General features: G+C 41.0%; 1 protein-coding gene across 1 annotated transcript; it reads left to right on the plus strand.

Annotated features, from left to right (window-relative positions):
• Positions 1–8497: 8497 nt before the first annotated feature.
• On the plus strand, positions 8498–11115 carry LOC119744247 (homeobox protein Hox-B4-like). The gene is made up of 2 exons (XM_038220096.1): positions 8498–9370; positions 10007–11115. The coding sequence occupies exons 1-2, from the start codon at positions 8923–8925 to the stop codon at positions 10360–10362; spliced, it is 804 nt and encodes a 267-aa protein (XP_038076024.1). The 5' UTR covers positions 8498–8922; the 3' UTR covers positions 10363–11115.
• Positions 11116–19511: the final 8396 nt, after the last annotated feature.

Here is a 19511-nt window from a genome sequence, read left to right on the forward strand (position 1 = left end):
AATGACTTCACACCAGGTGCCATAATTTTAAAGGATGCTTTAGACTGACATTTACCAACATTCTAGTAAGGTATTTTGTAAAAACCTGGGTAGTTTTATTTTTCGATGTTTGCAAATGTTGTATATTGTGCCTTTCTTCCAAAACAAGAATATTCCATGGTAGGAAAAAACACATTACCAGTGAATGTATACATCTCTCCTTTTTGGAAAATTCCAAGACCTAAGGCTCCCTCAAGTCTGCATCCGAGTTTTAAAAGCCTCGTTTCAAAGCTTTTGAGACAGGTTTTGTGAGCCCTGGACCCTCCTAAACGTGATCCAGAAAACACGCATAAGTTAATCGTCGGATTTATATACATAGCTTGCTACAGACTTGATTCATTATTAACCATCAGACAAAATAAGTTAATTTTGATTTATCAATCCTGGTGTCAAGCGATGGGTAATTTGTACAATAGGCTTAATATATCGCCCCTCTTCCCCACCCCCATACCCCCCCCCCCCCCCCGCTAACCCCCAGGCAACAGGGCTGTAGATTATTTGTTCGATTTTCGTATTTAAGATCATTGTGTAAACTGAATCAGGACTTTTTTTTAGCGGAGATGAGCTTGTTTGGTCGAAGCAATCAATCAATCGTTCTGATCCCTAGTATTCATTCGGAGACAAGGATGCAACTGGCCCAGACACCACGGAAGCAGGGAAAGCCAAGCGGGCTGGCTGCCCGTCTCAGCCGGGAGGATTTACGCTGACGTCGGCTTCACCGGTAACTCGAGAGGAGAATAGTTACCGATGATGATGCTTCAGACATGAGCGTCCATTCTGGCAGTTAACCTTGAGAATGAATCTGTCTTCCACAAAGCAGTGACTCGGGGCCACACAGCTAATAATAGTTGATGACATTATTCATGAATGGGCCCGCATAACGCTGAATTCTACAGCTAAGGGATTATGTGAGCCTCAACAGGCTAGCAGATGCTAAGGGGCAATCATGAATTAAATAACATGCCAAACAATGAAAAGATTCCTTTCCTGCGTATTTTGCTATGACGCATACCAACTCCATACCGAGTTTCAGCCTTTGTGTCTGAGGCTCTGTGTGGACTCAGAATGAAATAACTCAAGTCCAAAAATTTGGGTTTTTGTTAGGACTTAAAAGGCCATGCAATGTATTTGCTGTAATACCATCCTTTAAAATGCACCTTTGTGTCTCAATTAACCCGATTTGCAATTTTCTTTTTACCATTTTCAAGAGTATTTTGGTGCCTTTTGGGATTTTATGCAAATGCCATTTCCATATTGAAGAGCAACTGTGTGATGTCATTTTCAGGCAGAAACCTCAATGTTACAGCTATTGCAGCATATTTTCTTTTCTTTTTGAGTGATTCCATTGGTGATTATAGTGTCGGTACATGGCAGTTATACAATGACCAATGTTTTCTCACAAATGTTTTCAAATGAACAATTTTTGAACAGAAAACCCCTAAACTGAGCAGTGTCTTCTTGAAATGACATCACAGCAACAGCGCCCTCAGTTGTCCGGAAATGGACAATTTAAAGAAGTGTTTAATTTAAAGAAGTGTTTGCATGTTTAAAGAAGTGCACTTTCAAATACAATTAACCAAAAAGGAATGTGAAATAGTTTTCACACATTTAAGAGGAGTAGAAAGTTGCTCAAAATGTGTTCCTCAGAAAATTTTATTTCATGGACTCCTAAAGAACGTACGCTCGAGTCTACCTTGGTTAGACACATTGGTCTATTTTGTATGGCTTAGCTCAATTGCAGGACCTATGGGTCAATGTTCGACCCTGTCACCAATATTTATTATTCTTGACCTTTGGAACTATGGATTTCGACTTAAAACAGTGTTCCATTCTCTACGTCTCAGTCTTCGCTGATGTATTAGGACGAATTATGTGCTTGCAGCTCTTACTAATTATTGACCATCTGAGCATGATTAAGCTGTGCTGTGCGTGCCATTTTTTAGATTCACCCCGAAAAATATATTTGAATTGAAGTGCTATATTGTTTCAGCAATTCAGAATAAATGGCTAAAGTTTAATCATGGAATAATAATTATTTGCTCCCCGAAAATGATTCAGTGCTAGGGGTATATACACTGGTTCCCGCCCTCCTTTATTTCTAGATTGATAATGTTGGGATCGGGAATCAGAGCGCTTGCGGAGGCAACACCCGAAATGAAGGCCATTTTTTAAGACACAAAGTAGCTTCTTCTTTTTTAAATAACATGTAATGAGCAGGGACAGATTATAATGACCAGCGGCGTAATTAGACACAAACTTTTGAGGGACAACTGGACGTGCAACAATTTTTCAAGGGGCTTTAAGGGCAAATAAAACGTATTGCAACAGCGCGGCATATATATATATTGTTTTCATTTCATGATTTCAAATGGGGACACGGGGGGAGGGGGGGGGGGTGTCGCTAACCAACCCCCTCCCGAACAGACCTAGTTAGTTATTCACATAATGAAAGAAGAAAAAAAAATAGTATTAAAGTTCACTGAATAATGTCATCAGCCAATTCATTGCTTTACTAGTTCTTTGTTTTTTATGAATGACGTCTAATCCCACCAAAAAAAAGGCCTTTAACTTGAACATCCAAACCACCCCTTTGGAAAATCCTGGACCCGTCACTGCTCCGTTAACTCTCTAACACAGTCGTGATGTTCTTGTAGTCTGGTTCCCTGACCCTACTTCAGACGAAACGGAGCAATTTATAGACGTCGGGAAATTGTCAGGTCAGGAAATCAGACTGTCTGGCTTGCACCTGTTCGCAATTACATTTTCTGCAACCAAGTATATAGTCATAATGACCATAATGCGCATGCGTCAGTTGGTAACGGAATGGTTCTAGGACTTAACTTCCCTTTTGAATAAATCCTCCAGAGCTATGGATGAGAAGAAAAGAGTGAAATTTGTTTTATCGATCATCAGGACTTGATTAAACACAATGTAGTGAAGAACATTTACTTTTGGGGAGAACAAATGAAAAAGTAAAATTCCATCGACAATTCGAACTTGGAACATGCAACATTAAGGCCAGCGATTTAACGCAGCACACTACAACGAAACCATGCAAAATGCTGTGGAATATAAGCTACAAGAACTTATTCCGAATCAGGCGACATATTTAGTTGTTCACGTGATATGTTTCACGCATGCGTATTACGGTCAATGACTTTACAGAGATGCAAAAAAAACACCAAAGTATTGGCCAGCCGTTCACGAATGTGTAAGCGATTGCAAGCAAAATGTGGACTAACTATTGGGGGCAGTATTTGAAAAAAGTCAGGGTTTGATACAAAAAATCCACTTCTCTTGAAAATGACAGCACACCAGGTGCCATGATTTCTCAGGATGCTCGAGACTATTATTCACTTACAGTCCAGTAAGGTATTTCTGAATAATTAATTTGGTAGTTTTGTTTTTTGATGTTTGCAAATGTTGTATATTACCTTGAACTCATTTTGTGACCTTTAGCACTTGGTACTTCGGCTCGGAAAAGACCAGTCCTCTATCATTCTTCAATTTACGTTTACAGACTTAGTCCTTGAACTGAGATGCACCCTCCAACGCCTTTCACTCCAATTCACCCAGGACTCGGAATGCCTAGGAAAAAATGAATACATGATTTCAAATTATTTGAAAAATGTTTAAAAAAATGTTATATAAAAAAACCCTTCACGGACTTTTGTGTGAACATGTCAGAAAAAAAAACGATTTACAAAATATTAACATCTGGAACCCCTCCTGGACACATTTAAATAGTTTCTCCTAGGTGCAAACAACACCACTCGCAAAAAATGCCATAATGTCGGCAATTCACGACACTAGTTCCCACGAATCATCGGATGAGTTTTTTTCACGATTGATGATTATATATCTTTACCCTATTTGAAGTTTGACGCACTTTGTTTAAAGTGTGACACGCTGTGCTCATTCAAGGACAATGACGCAATCCGGTTTGCATTTCACAGCGAGGACAAGTCTCGAATGAATAAGGCCCAAAGAATTTTGCGATTGTCCTAAAACGGAGGTTTTCTGTTCACACTCAAATGTGATGAATTTCTCGATGTCAAAGGTGGGAACAATATGGATTGAGGTGTCTCTGTTTATTAAGACAGGACAAGCAGTTGCCTGATAACCCAAGAAGTGCAGTTACTATATATGCAGATTGTTGACAACTCGGCGGAGGCCAGATGCGAGTCTCAGTTATTAAATGAAAACAAAACCTGCCACGATGACGCACGAGAGTTTGAACGGTTCAAGTTCCCCGTGCCGCTATAGTAGAGGTTGTCAGAGACCTCAATCCCAGAGACTCTTTTCAAGAAGCCCGCCGACATACAGCCATCCGTTAACCAAGAAACAGTGACTGGAGTGACGCCCGGGGTTCACCCGTCCCTTCACCCATACAACACGGCCGACTCGTCAGCAACATACACGAGGCTTGGGGAGAGAGAGAAAGAGACATCCTCGCTAACTCGCCGTCCGCGGCCGCAATTAAGCAGTCAGGCTGACGGGGCCCCGGTTAATTCACCAAGACGGCAGGGATGATACCCAACCAGACAAAACTGCGAGATTTTGTTTAACCGAGTGATAAATATTATCCGCTGGGACGTCGGAACGGAAAACATTTTGACAAACAAGGCGACAAAGAGAGGGAAGGAAGGGGAGTTCTTCAGTCGCCCCAGTCGGCGAAGATGGCGGCCAGTCTATCGCCTACCAACCCCTTGATTTATTATAATAGCCTGTGCAAATAAATAGCACTGATTGGATTTATTTTCACTTGTCACCGAATAACACTGGTGATGACATGGCCCTATTCTCAAGATAAACATGGAAACTTTGTTGTGCTTTGAGTTCGAAACTGGTCGGCAGCCAGACGCGTCACGCTGCATAGTCGTCGCTGGCAACATGAAAAGTACATTGACTCTACCACACCAATCAGTGCGCGCCAGTATAGTTCTATATGTCTTATATGTGTACTTTTACTTGCTAGCGATATGATTATGTGTGCAGGTATTTCTGGAACTGTTTCATGACGGAAGGAACTTCTAAGTAAGAGGATTGATTAAACCGATACGTTGAGCCAGACGAGTACCAATTTATGACTTTTTTGTTTCTATGTAACTTAGGCCTATTTATTTTTATGGCCCGGCCTGGTATCGATTTCTGACCGTTTTGGGGTCTTTAAATGATTTATTTTCACATGCGAATTTACATTATTCATGAGCAAAAGTGTGATGTCATTTCTGGCAGAAACCTCAATGTTACAGCTATTTCAGCACAAGTAATTGCCAGAATTTTGAATATTTAGCTGTCGTGAATTCTCTTTTCTTTGGTGATTCATTGTTGTGTCTGTATATACATGGCAGTAAGCCAATGAGCAAACTTTTCTCAAAAATATACCAATGAGCAGATTTTTGGGTTCACAATTTGAACAGAAAACCCCTAAACTGATCAGTGTCTTTCTGAAATTACATCACAGCAACATCGCCCTCAGTTGTCTGGAAAAGCATGGAAAAGTTCAAATATCTAAAGAAGTGCACTTTTCAATAAAAATTAACCAAAAAGGGATGCTAAATAGTTTTCATACATATAAGAGAAGTAGAATGATGCACAAAATGTGTTCCTAGGAAAAACTCATCTCAAAATTCATTTTGTTTCTGAAGAGCATTGCAGCTGGTACCTGCTACGTATGTGCACATGTAACACAAAACTTAATATTCCCCTATGCAACTCTGACGGATTTCAATCGAAAAAAATTAATAAATAAAATAACACTGTCTGTCCAGTTAAAATTCAATTGTCGCATTGGTCCGTTTCTCTGGATTCTAACTCACTATATTAATTATTAGAAAACAATTAGTTGGCAATCTTGCATTTGTTATGTTTTGGTTGCTTTTCTTTTACTTGCCATAAATTTAATTTTGCTAAAAAGAACCATAGAAATTGAATACCAAATGGAGATAATGCGTTATTATTTGACTACTATATAAAGAAATCATTTATTTATTGATTTTGTCGTCCATAAATTTCAAGTATGTGATAGGCAGTGAACCAAAAAAACCTAATTGGTTACTCAGTGCATCAGACCATGTCACACACCATATCAAAATGTGCAAGTTGTAGTCACGTGACACGGTATTTCACAGAAAATCAGTAAACCGTTCTATTAATACAGTTATGCCGTTTATCACATAGCAGTTATATCATTTATGACATTTTACGGTTCGGTAAAAAACATATTATATAGGCGTGACATTATAGGAAAAGCCAGATATTGTTCGAAAGGAAACAGCTAATGGATAAAGATATTATTTTATTACAAATTATCGAGTTACTCAAAATTGTCTCCAGGAGCTAACGTTTCCTCTGACATCTCTTTAATGTTGTAAAGACTTCACGGGATAAGCAAACACTAAATAAGCACCGATTTGACAAAGGTATAGAGGCATATTAGTAACATCATGGTAAAATGGTTGACTTTCGTTTGAGACTAGGTATGATACTACCTATACACCGATCTAGTACATGCGAAAGTTGATACTGTGTCGTGGTTGAGGCCCAACTAAAAATTCTCTGGTTTTGTTTATCAGAGTGCGGTCTTTAACGCTAAAGGCCGGGCGGTGAGTGCTGATGTCCCTCATCGCCGCCGGCTCTTTGTTTAAAACCAGCCCGGCCGGCCTAGCCCGCCCGGCCCGGCACGGTGAACACAGCGAGCTGGTCGGATGAATCCTGGCACTGTGGACAGCCTCATTATACGGGTAGGAAGCCTGATCGTGCTTGGCATTGCGCCACTGCCAAGTGAGGCTTTTGGTCTAAGATGTTAAAGAGTTCCCTTTCGTTGGTAAAAAAGATTTTGTGTCCTTTGTCTCGTCGTCATTGTCGTCCTCTTCACTGTTGTCCTCTTCACTGCCGTACTATTCAATGTCGTCCTCGTCTTTGTCGTTTTTGTCGCTGTCGTCGCTGTCGCCTTTGTCGTTGTTGTCATTGTTAATTTTGTCGTCGTTGTTGACATCTTCATTGTCGGTTCGCCCCCGCCATTGTTGCCGTCAGTGTCGTTGTCGTTGTCGTTGTCGTCATTGTTGGTTTTGATGTTTTTTTCGTCGTTGTCGATATCTTCGCTGTCGGTGTCGTCCCCGCCTTCATTGCCATCAGTGTCGTCGTCCTCCATGTTTATGTTGTTAACATTTACGGGGTTGATTTCCTTCTTTATTGAGATATCTGAATATTTTGTCGTTCTGTGATTGGCTTTGTGTGTGCGTCAGACAAGTTCGTGTCAAATCGTCGCATGTCGTTTTGTCGTCTGGTCCAATATGTGGATACATTGGGGTATTTTTTAGTCATGATGTAATTAAATCTAGTCTCTGCATTTTCAGACTTCTTTACATGTATTTTTTCAGAGATACAAAGTCACTTTTCTTTTTAAATTGGACTAAGAGGGACATAATCTTAACATGGTTACCGATGGCTCGTCTTTATTGGACATTCTAGAACAGGATATGGACACTGATTCTGGCGTATAAGGTAAAATCAACGGTAAAATTCCTAGTAACCACCCCCGCTTGAACTTTGGGATTTTTATAAATGGCACGCATTCCACTGTATTAACTAATGCAATCCAAAACCATCACAATATCAGAGGTCTTTAAGGAATTAGTTCTTGTTTCACTATAGCTACAGAGAGCTCAGTCTTTTTCGTGAACAGCCTACACAATATCGAACTTATTATTAACATCAGGATATCTTTAAAATCGTGATAGGTTATGCCATTATATGAGACCGATGGACTTTTGCTCGATTAATTTAGAACACCTGTGGCTCACGGCAAATCTGAATGCTCATATTTTGAGTTTACTTTTGGCTCGGATAAATTAGTCCACAGACTTTGTATAAGCTGCGATCGCTACGTTAAAAGAGAAAAAATGTTTTTTCCTTTTCCTTTTTTTAAACCAGTAATTCTCATGTTTGTTTTAAGCTGTAACTGTCATATAATGTATATGACAAGGACCCTGTTCGTGATACGTCCATATCGCAGCGTTTGCATGAAGCTGTGGACAATATTCCCAGTCATGCCGACACTTCTATCTTTTAATCATTTAAAACAATTTGTAGCAGAATCCAGGGAACTCAATAAGGTATCATTTTTCACCCTTGAAATGCGACATGCGATACCCAGCTCGCCTCGTTTACATATCAAAGCAATCCTTTTAAAAAATAGATGATCCTTGGCTGGAATCAATTCCCCTGTGGAGGTGACAATCAGCAATCTTCGATAATAATAAAATCTAATTCAGTCCTCAGGCTTTTTTTTCAAAAGGAGACAAAGTGTAACAAGCGTCGCCCACGGTCCATCGCTGGCTGACTCTCTCTGTCTATTTTCATGAGCCAAGGACTGCTGGACATAGCGCGGACAGGGTCTGGCAAGCCACGCTCGATCAAAGATGGAGAACGATTTGACTCGGCTGGGGAGAGAGTGGATGGGGGCCATGGGGCCCGATCATGCATAACCAAGGAGTAGAATGCTCTTTCAGCGTTCCTGCGGAAAATTATCTTTTGGCGCCGCGACTCGACAATCGGAGACCAATTAAGCCGTGCAACCATCCAAGGCGGCTTTTCCCCTTTTACCCAATGCGAGAGAGATAGAAAAAAAAACAGCAGAAAAAACCCACTACGTCTGGTATACCTTCCGAAACGCTACAGCCTGTGTCAGCTCGTCCGTCATTGGACGATCAAGGTCACGTGCTTTGAATGGAGAAAGTGAGAGGCATGGATGGGTAACGTGTATGTCGTTAAAGACTCAAATGGATGCTAGGATTGAACCGTATCCAACTCGGCCCGCATAGCAAACAAAAATAGTTCAATTTTGACAATTAGTTGGTTTACCGGTGAGGCGTGAGGATGAGTTCCGCGTCGACGTGCGGAGTGGATCCCAAATTCCCGCCGCTGGAGGAATACGCGCAGTCCAGCTACATTCCGACCAATGGCTGCTACAGCGGCCCACACTTCGCTAACGAGAACCACAGGTTCGGCGAAGCCAACTCCTCGCCGACCTTCCACCAGGAGTACGAGAAATACCGGGCGAACTTTGCCGAGTGCGACCAGGCCCGGCCCGCTAGCCTACAGCATAACTTCAGCAGCTTCACCGCCGCGCTGGCAGGCGAGGGAAATGTGGAAAGCTGGGGCGACTATCCGAGTAACACGGACAGAGACAATGGCTGGACCAGCCTAGGGACCAATAGTCCCTGTCTATTCAAACAAAGAGGGTCCGGCAAACTTGGGAATAACCAGATGCCGGCCCAGCAACTCCCGCTATATCCCTGGATGAAACGAATACACGTCAATCCTGGTAAGTCGAAAAAACGAAATCAAACTGGCTCGAGACAATCAAATTTTAATTTGTGTTGTGAGTCAATTAACTTTCATTTTCGAATTCCATGTTATGGTTGTATGGTTTACCAAAAAGTCTCCATTTTCGTTTGCGTTTCCAATTGACGATTTGGGAGTGGTGATTAATTAAGATTTTCTTATTTGATTTTTTTTTAACTTGCTGGAATGCAGCCCTTATTTTGGTTTTCCTCTGTAATTCAAGAACAACTGACCCTAATGTTTTTAACAGTTACTTCCGTAAAAGTCTTAATGAGTTAGATATTCTTTAAACAATTTCGACATATAGGAGCCTAACTGCAAGCATACCCAAAATCAAATCCTTCTCGCTAACGCCCCCTTGGAATAAAAGTACAATGTCTCTCCAGAGAATAACACTCTAAAAAGTGCATATACTTCGCCAGACACTGTTGGTAAATCGTCGGTTTCTTTCAACAGATGCGCGTGTGACAAATGATCCAGATATATTCATTAATTATCCCATTCAGCGTTCGCATAGTGCTCAGCTTTGTGCAAGCCACACCAACTCAACGTAAATACACGCAGCGATACTAATACATTTTACGGGCGTTTTTTTTCTTTCTGTCTCTCCGTACAGCGGTCGGGAGTCGTTTATCAGCATCCGGTGTCGACAACAAACGGACCCGCACTTCGTACACCAGGCAACAGCTTTTAGAGCTGGAGAAGGAATTCCATTTCAACCGCTACCTGACGCGGAGACGGCGCATCGAAATCGCCCAGTCCCTCGGACTCTCGGAGCGGCAGATCAAGATCTGGTTCCAGAACCGTCGGATGAAGTGGAAGAAAGACCACAACCTTCCCAACACCAAGCCCCGAGCCGGCACGACCACGCAGGCGGGCACCCGCCCCGCTGGACCGGCTAACTTCGACGCCACGCCGGCGACGGATATCAAGCGGGACACGCCGGAGAGTACGAGCACGGATTCGTCGTGACCTGGCTGCGATGGAACAGTTGTGCTCATATCCGGTACTGTTATCATGTACTTAATTTTGCCGCACCGAATCAATTGTTACTGAGTTGTAAATTATGTAACTTCAGTGACAAGTTCGATTAAGTAAAACTGGTTTCATCCAGGCATGCCACCGAACAGTCTCCTTTATGCTGCCGATTAAAGCCGGACTCCTTAACATTTTTAACAGCCCGGCATTGTCTTCAGTTTTGTTCTTTATATAATAATCAGCAGGATTAAACAATTTCACTCGGAAAAGCTTCAACAATTAGTAAACATCCACCATAGAGGCGTGGCTTTCACATCAGCTTAGAAAAAAAAGGATAGGAGTGATACATTGCATGACACATTTATTTCCATACTTAAACCAATGACAAAATTTAAACTCTCTTAAAAATTAGTTGATTGTTACAATCATTATCAAAACAGGAAGGATTCTTATGTTATTTTCCAGTCCCAGAGTCTATATTATTTTGATTACTTGTTCGGATATTTTCATGCGAATACTTCAAATGGCTTTTATTCGTCAAGCTTATATGCAGGGTGTTTTAAAGTATCTCTCAATTTTTGTACGTATGAGTTCGATTATTTTTGCGTGTGTAATTTCGTTTCTAAAAGATAAAACACCATTTCAATCTTCAATTATTCGGCTCGTTCAACGATGACAAATTTGTGAAAACTTTTAATTTCAACGATTTCGTTGAAATTAGACACAATTTTAAACTTTTCAGTCATGCATTTCTGGGATTGAACCTATCGAACTGAAAAACTTGATAAGTTTAGGCTCATCTACAAAATGCAAATCAATTGTTGGAGACATGCCCTTTCAAATAAAAAAAAGAAATTACAAGTTTTGCGGTTATGGAAAACTATTGGACTTTTCCATTAAAGTCCATAAGGTGAATGGTCTAAGGCTTTACACTGAAGGGCGAGAGAACTGTCCTTATTATGTTGATGCCGATTCACTGTATACAACATGGACAACTCTCTGTGCTCAAAGTACAATATGTTGTTGTTGTTGTTGTTTTTGTTGTTGTTGTCGTTGGTGTTGTTGTTATTGTTGTTGCTGTTGACAAGACCTTGCCATTCCTAGAGCATAACATGTTTTATTTTTGCGTTTTATTTAATTTTTTTGTGTTAATTTATTAATTTATTTAAACCTTTTCTTTTCTCTCTTCTAAGGGTTCTAAGACTAAGGTCTAAACAGAATAATTATGTAAGGTATTCCCAACTGTCAATTTTTTTTGTCGGTACATTAATCAAAAAGTTGTTTTTAAGTCCCTTTTTTAATTCTTGAAAGTCCACCAGCTTAAAGGGAAGATACAACATTTGCAAACATCTCAAAACGAAATGATCAAATTATCACAAAATACCTTACTGGATTGTTAGGGAATGACAGTCTAAAAGCATCCTGTAAAATCGTGGCTCCTGGTGTGCCAACATTTTCAAGAAAAATTGTATTTTTCCAACGCTGGTTGGCCGACCAGCGTTGGAGAAAACTGGCTTTTTTTTCTCAAAAACTGCTTGCAAACTCTTTGCTGCAAAAACTGCAAAAACTATTTGCAATTGTTTACACACCTGTGAAGGGGTACAAGCCTGCTAGACGATTCTCTGAACTTACAATTCCCCAAAGTCTATAAATTCTCCGTTCCATCTTAAGTGGGGTCAGGGAACCAGACTACAAGAAAATTGATGATTTTCTTGGTTTTTCCAGCATCTACAAGCCCAAAACGTGAAACAAGTCATTTTAACAATATTTGCTACAACATACTAATCCTCCAAATCCATTTGTTTCTGAAAATTGAAGCAAAAGCAAATGTTGTACATTCCCTTTAACGGTGAAAAAAAAGCGGATTCCTTACCCGTCCGCCACGTTTTGTGAGAAATCAATCACCAATGCTGTTTTCTTTATGGCAACACAGTTTGCGACTTCAGTCAGAACATCATCCATTATCTTTTTTTCCGCAACTCTTATAAGGCAAAGAGTTTTATTTTCAAGCACAAAACGCAGGCCATTTGCAGGCTAACAGGGGAGACAAAAAATTATTCCGATATAGCGATTTTGCCATTGAATCTGAAATCGATGGACCGTTCAAAATAACCCTTTTCATCTTAACTTATCGGTAACTATTACATCTTATTCATCAGCGACTCAAATATAATTACCTGAAATTGTGAATCCAAGTATAAGAAGAGATGTCATCTGAAAAGAATTATAAATAACCGCTGTATGTTAATGGTGCTGTTTAAAACAGCTAGAGAGAACGGAGATGTAAATATTCGTATATCATGAGGTCTCTATATGTCATTTTTAATTCAGATTTGTGAAATAAAGCATTGTTGTCATTAAGTGTCTATATTAAGAAAGACTTCCATTAAATTTGTCACTATATACTGTTGTCAGACATTGCTTCAGATCGGGATAGGTCATGCATGCTCGTCGAAAGTTGGAGTGACGCGAGGGCATTGTGTTTTACTATATATATGATGTTGATTCTAAGGGATCAATCTGTTCATCTCCAACTTCAGTGGAATATATATGACCAAAAAAAGACAAACCTGTTATAGAAGAAGCTTCTAGAACATGTTGTCATTGCTTGATACTAAGTTAAAAATCAAAACCGGTTTCGTATTTTTCTAAAAACTTACCTTGGATGCTAGAATAAGGAGTGTTAATCCGAATTAACACTTGGAAACAGTCGTTGTAATATCAACGTGTTAGTGGTATACAACAGTAGCGGATCTGGGGGTAGGGGGGGGTTGCAACCCTCACCCCCCCCCCCCTCCCACCACCACCACCCGTTCAGCCGCTGACTAATGTTATGATACTTATAAAATGGGGCCACAAAATGACAAATAGAATGCTAACCTTCCTAAATCTATTCTCAAATTCTGTTGGAATACAGGAGAAAGCATCGTGGATTTCAAAATGTATCGGGGCATGCCCTCAGAACCCCCTAGCAGAACCCCCACGCCTTCACTCACCCCCCCCCCCCACTTCATGTCACCCCCCCCCCCCCGCTTCCCCGTTTTCTGAAAACTAGATCTGCCTCTGGCACAAATAACAAAGAATACAGAGCACTTTGAATATGTAATTATGCAGATTATAATTTAGATAGGCCTATATTTTTGAAAAACGACTTTTGAAATGTGCTTTTACTTTTCTTTAGAAATGCATTTGCATGATACTTTTCGCAATGATTAAGTTTTTGGTACTGTTGCATTCACATGTTTGAGTTGATTGATACAAATTATTTTTTTGCGTTTTCCACAATGTTGTAAACATTCAACTCCATACTGCCAAGACCTCTACAAATAAAATAGAAAGGTATATGGTCTGCTGGACACTTCAAAAATCTCGCCAGAATTTATTTTACCATGGAACTTGATCGTTTTGATTGAAAAACAAGACCTTTTTCCCAAAAGTGTCTCCCGGTATAGTTTGCTGCATGGTGGGATTAGATAGCCCAAGAGAAGGTACTGCCTTGTGACAAAGTTCATTGTAAGTGAAGACAGTCCATCCAGTTGCAACATTCATGACTGACTATAGACCATTTTCGGAATGGCCATTAATAGGGAACAGAAATCTAGGTCTTTGCAGTTAGACTGTTTCAGATACTCTATCATCCGAAATATTTCCTGCAGTCCGACAAATATACTGTAAATTTGTACTTCAATTCATTTTGTTTGGTCAAAGTACAAAGGGAATGCTAAATTAATTTTTGTAATAGTTTTTACAGACAAATAGCCGAATTCTTGGATTTGTGCACCCTGGAAAGTAGCAACAAACTATGACATCTGGGTCACAAAGACACCCCCCCCCTTGAGTTTAGTCCCCAGTTTGGCTTTGTCCCTCACCAAATGGCCTAATTGAGGCTGTCCTCGACGCTTCACAGGTGACCGGGTATTTTGCATGACAAGCCGGGTCGACGCCGCTCTGTCGGTTCACTCCGAAGCCTCGGCATTGTATCTCGTAGCCTGCCGACAACCACCGGGTTGCTCGCCAGATACTGCTGGGGGCCGGGCGGCACGTGTTCAGCCTGCTCTTCCGCGCTTTTCGATTACTCCCGCGTAATTTCGTGCCTCTGTTTTTTTTTTAAATAATAATCCAATCAAAATATTCATGATGATTATATTTTACCCTGAACTCTTTTGCCGTCAGTCTAATAGGTGGGCAGTAGAACGAAAGCAACGTACTGGGAAACTGCGATAGTATAATTCTGAGTGAAAATTGTCTTCCACTTGAACATGTGTTATAAACGGAAGGTATTTTGTTCTGTACGGTAAAATTACAACTTGTATGATTAATTTTAAAAAAATCTCCTTTTTCCTCTCTATTTTTTGGGCGTCTGCAAACCTTAGAAAAAAGGCTTTGCTTTTGCACACAAACGGATCCGCGTGCGAGTAGACTGGTTCCCGGTTCCTTGATCAAGCAACAATGATGAGGAGGCGGGAGCCAGTCTGCTGTGCCAAAATAGACTTATTGTCGGACCGCAAATAATTTCAAACTTGTAAAATGTTTTTTTCATAAATCATCCATTTTTTCCATTCGGTCTCTAATCGAAAAGTGAATAACGTTTAAGTGTCAGAAAATAGCAATGTAAAAAGTTATTATTTTTTTCGGGGAGAAAATTGAAAATGAAAGGGCAGTTTTTTAAGACAATCTCTCCTCCGGTTAAAAATTAGGACAACCGAATGATACAAAGATGAAACAATGTTAAGTGTGCTATGCAGAAAAAACGTTCTTGAGAGGAAGGGTTGTATACCTATTGAATAATGTTCATTTTATCAAAAACGCAACTGATTGTTTTGTACAACCGATTTATGACTATAGGACTTAATTGTTATCATATTTTTACTCAAATTTATTCCGCGGATTTGGAGTTTTGGTGTTTGTGTGTACATCATCCTGCTGTTTATGATCGCCTAAGCCAGGCAAGGCAAGCAGAAGTAACGCGATTCCTTTCCCCTCAATTTCACATCCCGCACTAATCGCGCAACGCTGATATACATTATTAACATCCCAACGCCGCTAGCAAATTGATTTCCGCGTATGATTTGATCTCCGATTGGGGACACAGACTGTATAACACGTGTACCAAGCGGTTTTCCCCGTGCTATGGCAATCGTATATAAACATGAGAAGCACGCACGCACCCTATGCGTGTTCCGTGTGCTGTTTTAAAGTGGGAAAGGCCTAATGAAGGTAGGAATGAGATCAATATTAATGGTATACAAGATGGCATTAGTAACAAACGATTGGGTGTGAATAAATCGCTGCATTTGGCCTTTAGCGAGCTGCCAATTGGCTGAAATGCATCGCCATCCACCATCTATGGAATGTTACGGTTGAATACTGCGCCGGGGTTATGACCTGGTCTAACAAACAGTCGGAAAACACCTGTCTCCCCCTTTTATTCGAAGGTTGCGACGGAATTTATTTATTCTAATATTTTTTTGTGCACTTTGTGTGCCCTGAATTGGCCCAACTCAACCTTTCACTCTGCAGTTGTTGTGGTTTGCCTTTTTAACCATTTTATGAAAAACGAAAACTCTGCAGCCTTTCACTTTTTTTCTTTTGAAAGTGGCTTGACAATTGGAGAAGATTCTACTAAGGTTTGGCTCAATATATTCGGAACAATACGTTATTTATTCGAGTGCAGCCTACATTGCCTGGGATATGTAGTTGGAGAAACCGTTGGCCATCTTTTGAGCGTTTAATATGCTGAATGAAATCGTTAAAGGGACACTGGGTCCTAGAACAGCCCAATTGGGCTACAAAACGCGCTTTGAACGAAATGATGTTAATCTGAAAGAACATTTAAAAGTAGGACATAACATCTACACAACTATCCTTTCAAAACTGGGTGTTTTTGTGTTATTCCTGTATTATGCGTGCGTGAACGAATTTCGGGGTCCACTTTTGCGACCCCACAATTCGAGCTGTTTGTATGCTAGTTGTGATTTTATATGAAAAGTGTTCGTCTTTTGCAGACGTGTAAGAAACCATATTTTGTGCGTTGGTGATTTGTGCGTTTGCGAGCACAGTGCTGCGTATATACATATCGTATACTGACGTACATTGACTGAAGGTGAAAATGACAGGAAAAACGTATTCGTACTCCGTCGTGTCTGATGTAAACAACCGAGGTTTTTTCGTCTTTTCTCAGAAACGGTAAGACATTAGGTTGGTTTCCTTTGAACCAGATGTTTGAAATAGGATAAGTTAACGATCCAAAACATGAAATTTTCGGGGATTTCAGGACCTTGTGCCCCTGTAAGTGCCTCCTTGTCATCAAGAAGGTTTTGGCAAATAATAACAGGTTTATGATCCGTTTGCCAGGATTAATACTCGCAATTTGACACGGGCATGCAGCACCGTTGGGGGAACCTTTAGTACTACTTTTCTACAGTTCCTTATGCGTAACGGCCATCTTAGAGGGCATCTTGGCAAAACAAAGACATTGCCCTCTAAAATTGCTTCTATGCATAAGGTCCAGTGGCGTAGCCGGGGGGGGGGGGTGTTTGGGGGGCACGTGCCCCTCCCCCACAAATTTTCGGTGCCCCCTCAGGTGCTCCCCCATCAAAATACTGATAATGCCCCTTTTCCTTCCCCAACCAAAAAGGGTTTTTGTAAGTTGTATTTTTTTCAGTTAGCCAAAGGCTTACTGTTTACAATTTCTTATGTCAATGGTTATAACGAGACATTAGAAAAACTGCAATAGGACGTTTGCGATATGTGCCCCCATGATATTCTGATTCCCCTTGTGCCCCCCCCCCCTCCCCACTCAAACAATACTAGTTTAGAAGTATCGAAAATTGACTTTCGAATGCCCCCTCCCCTCCACCATGAAAAAAAAGCGAAGAAATAGACACCTCTCTACCTAGAGTTAGCTGTATACTTTTGACTAACGCAGGGATACTGAGGCTGTCCCCCCCCCCCCCTAGCGAATTGCTTGGGTTTTTGTCCTTCTTTAGTCCGAGCGCGATGACTTTCACACCTCGGCTCTTGGTCGCCCGCAAAGGACTTCGCTGAGGTTTTTTTCACGGTGAGGCTTTCAGCGGCAGAGCGTGGCGGCTAATCGCCCGGTTGGACGGCACTGGAGCAATTTTTCTTTCTTTCATCTAACAAGTTTCCTCTTTTGTGTTTGGTATATCTGTCTTTTCCCCCAACTTTTTTGTCATCCTGCGTCATGTGAAAGATTGATGAGTTATCTGAATAAGTAACGACCAATGTTGAAACATGTCCGTATAGCGTCAATATGTCGGATGTGTTGGTATCCGTTACACATTCATACAACACCTTATAAGTCAAGCCCATAAAACCAAATGCACGAGAGAAAAAAATGGTTTTCAGAAAAAGGGCAAACGGAAAAATGTGATGTTACAACTTGTCACATGTGATCCCATCGGCCATATGAAATAAACATGGGTGAGGAATAACTTGTGATAGCTTGTACACCGGCATGTATATCTTCCGATCTTTGTTCTTATTCCTGAAAATATGATCAGGAGAAATAGGCCCGTAGCCAGTCTGTTTGGAGGGGTGGGTTGTTTTTAAGGGGACATTTTCGCCGGTTCTAGACTTTTCGCACGGTTACCGTGAAAGTCGGAAAACTTTAATTACCACATGACACATGCAAACTTAGTTTGGAAGTTCAGTTAGAATATATGTATCCGAGCATAAAACAATATTTTTACAGTCGTTTTTGACCAAAAATGGCCAGCCAAAATTTGGGCGTGGGTCGTTTGGAACCCTCCCCCCCCCCCTTCCCGACCCACCTCTGGTTACGTGCCGGGGAAAGCGCCACGATTCTCCGAATGACACTGTAGAAAACGTCAGTTTTGCTGAACATGCCTACTTTCGTGAAATATCAACAGCTGGTAATAGGAATATTGGCAATCACCCGGAAAAGTACCTACCGATTAGTTAACGAAGAAAAGCCTTGCTGAAAAGTGAAGCCGGCTGGTCCAACTTTCTAACTGAAATTATTCCGCCAGATATGGTTTAGATCGGAAGAAAATAAGCATTGAATGTGTTTTTTAAAAAGCGGACTCCAGTTAGACCAAAACAATTGTGCATATGTTTTCTCTGTTCTCAAAATCTATAGTAGCCACTGAGATCAAACTTCCACATGTTAATTCTTTAGTCACTGTTACTTCAGATACTGAGCGGTTTTGTTGCTTCAAACGAAAAAGAAACGTACCTTTAATGCGAGATTTAAAAAAAAAAGATTACAAAGAAGAGGGTTTTTGCGGCGAGTGGGTGGGAGTTTTTGGCGGTACAAGAAGACAGATTTCCCGCCTGTACTGTGTTGGCACCGCGTGTAGCAACAGTATACCTCATTGACTTCTGCCACACAGTCACAAATCATCCATGGAGGTATCGTCGCCATCAGGATCAATACCAATCAGCAGCTGTGGACGCACCAAAAAAAATCCATCCCAATCCCAATGTTTTCCCAAGAAGCACCCAGGCACTCGCAATCATTATTAAACCCATCACGGATATTTCGTTTGTTCCCTCCCTCCCGTATTGCAATTCACACAAAAATGCCCAAGGCAATACGTGCGGAATCATGATGAAGAAGCGATGGTTCAGGTCCGGAGCGATACTAGATACTGTATAATTCCCTCGTAAGCAATTGTACATGAATAAGCATGGAAGTAACAAGCGGTCTGCTCCAAATTCGTTTCACGAGCTCATGCCTACTCTACGGTTCAAACTATTGAGGACAAAACGATTGCAAAAGTCGGTGCAGGAGAGAGATGCGCTTGAAACTTCTTTGATATATTCTATAGTGGTCAATTTAAGGTGTACGTCCCGTGCATCGTTGCAAGTAAAGTGTAAACAAAGTCCGTAGTCATCAACCGAAAACGACATAAATTCAGCTGGCCTGCCAGTTGTAATTGACATCTCGACGTCCCCATTATATGCATTTCGCTGTGCCGTTGCTGTGACATTAAATCGCCCGTCCTGTGAGATGGAGAGTGACAATTGGAATATAGACACCCCTTTCCGTCACAAAAACCAAAGTTTGTCATCCCATGAGAAATTGGGGCACAGTAGTCAATGTGCTCAATGAACGATTATGGGGTCGGCTTTTTTATCTTGAAGCTGCGTTCATTGAC

Source organism: Patiria miniata, unplaced genomic scaffold (genome assembly GCF_015706575.1).
Source record: "Patiria miniata isolate m_02_andy unplaced genomic scaffold, ASM1570657v1 HiC_scaffold_7, whole genome shotgun sequence".
In the NCBI taxonomy this organism is placed as follows: Eukaryota; Metazoa; Echinodermata; class Asteroidea; order Valvatida; family Asterinidae; genus Patiria; species Patiria miniata.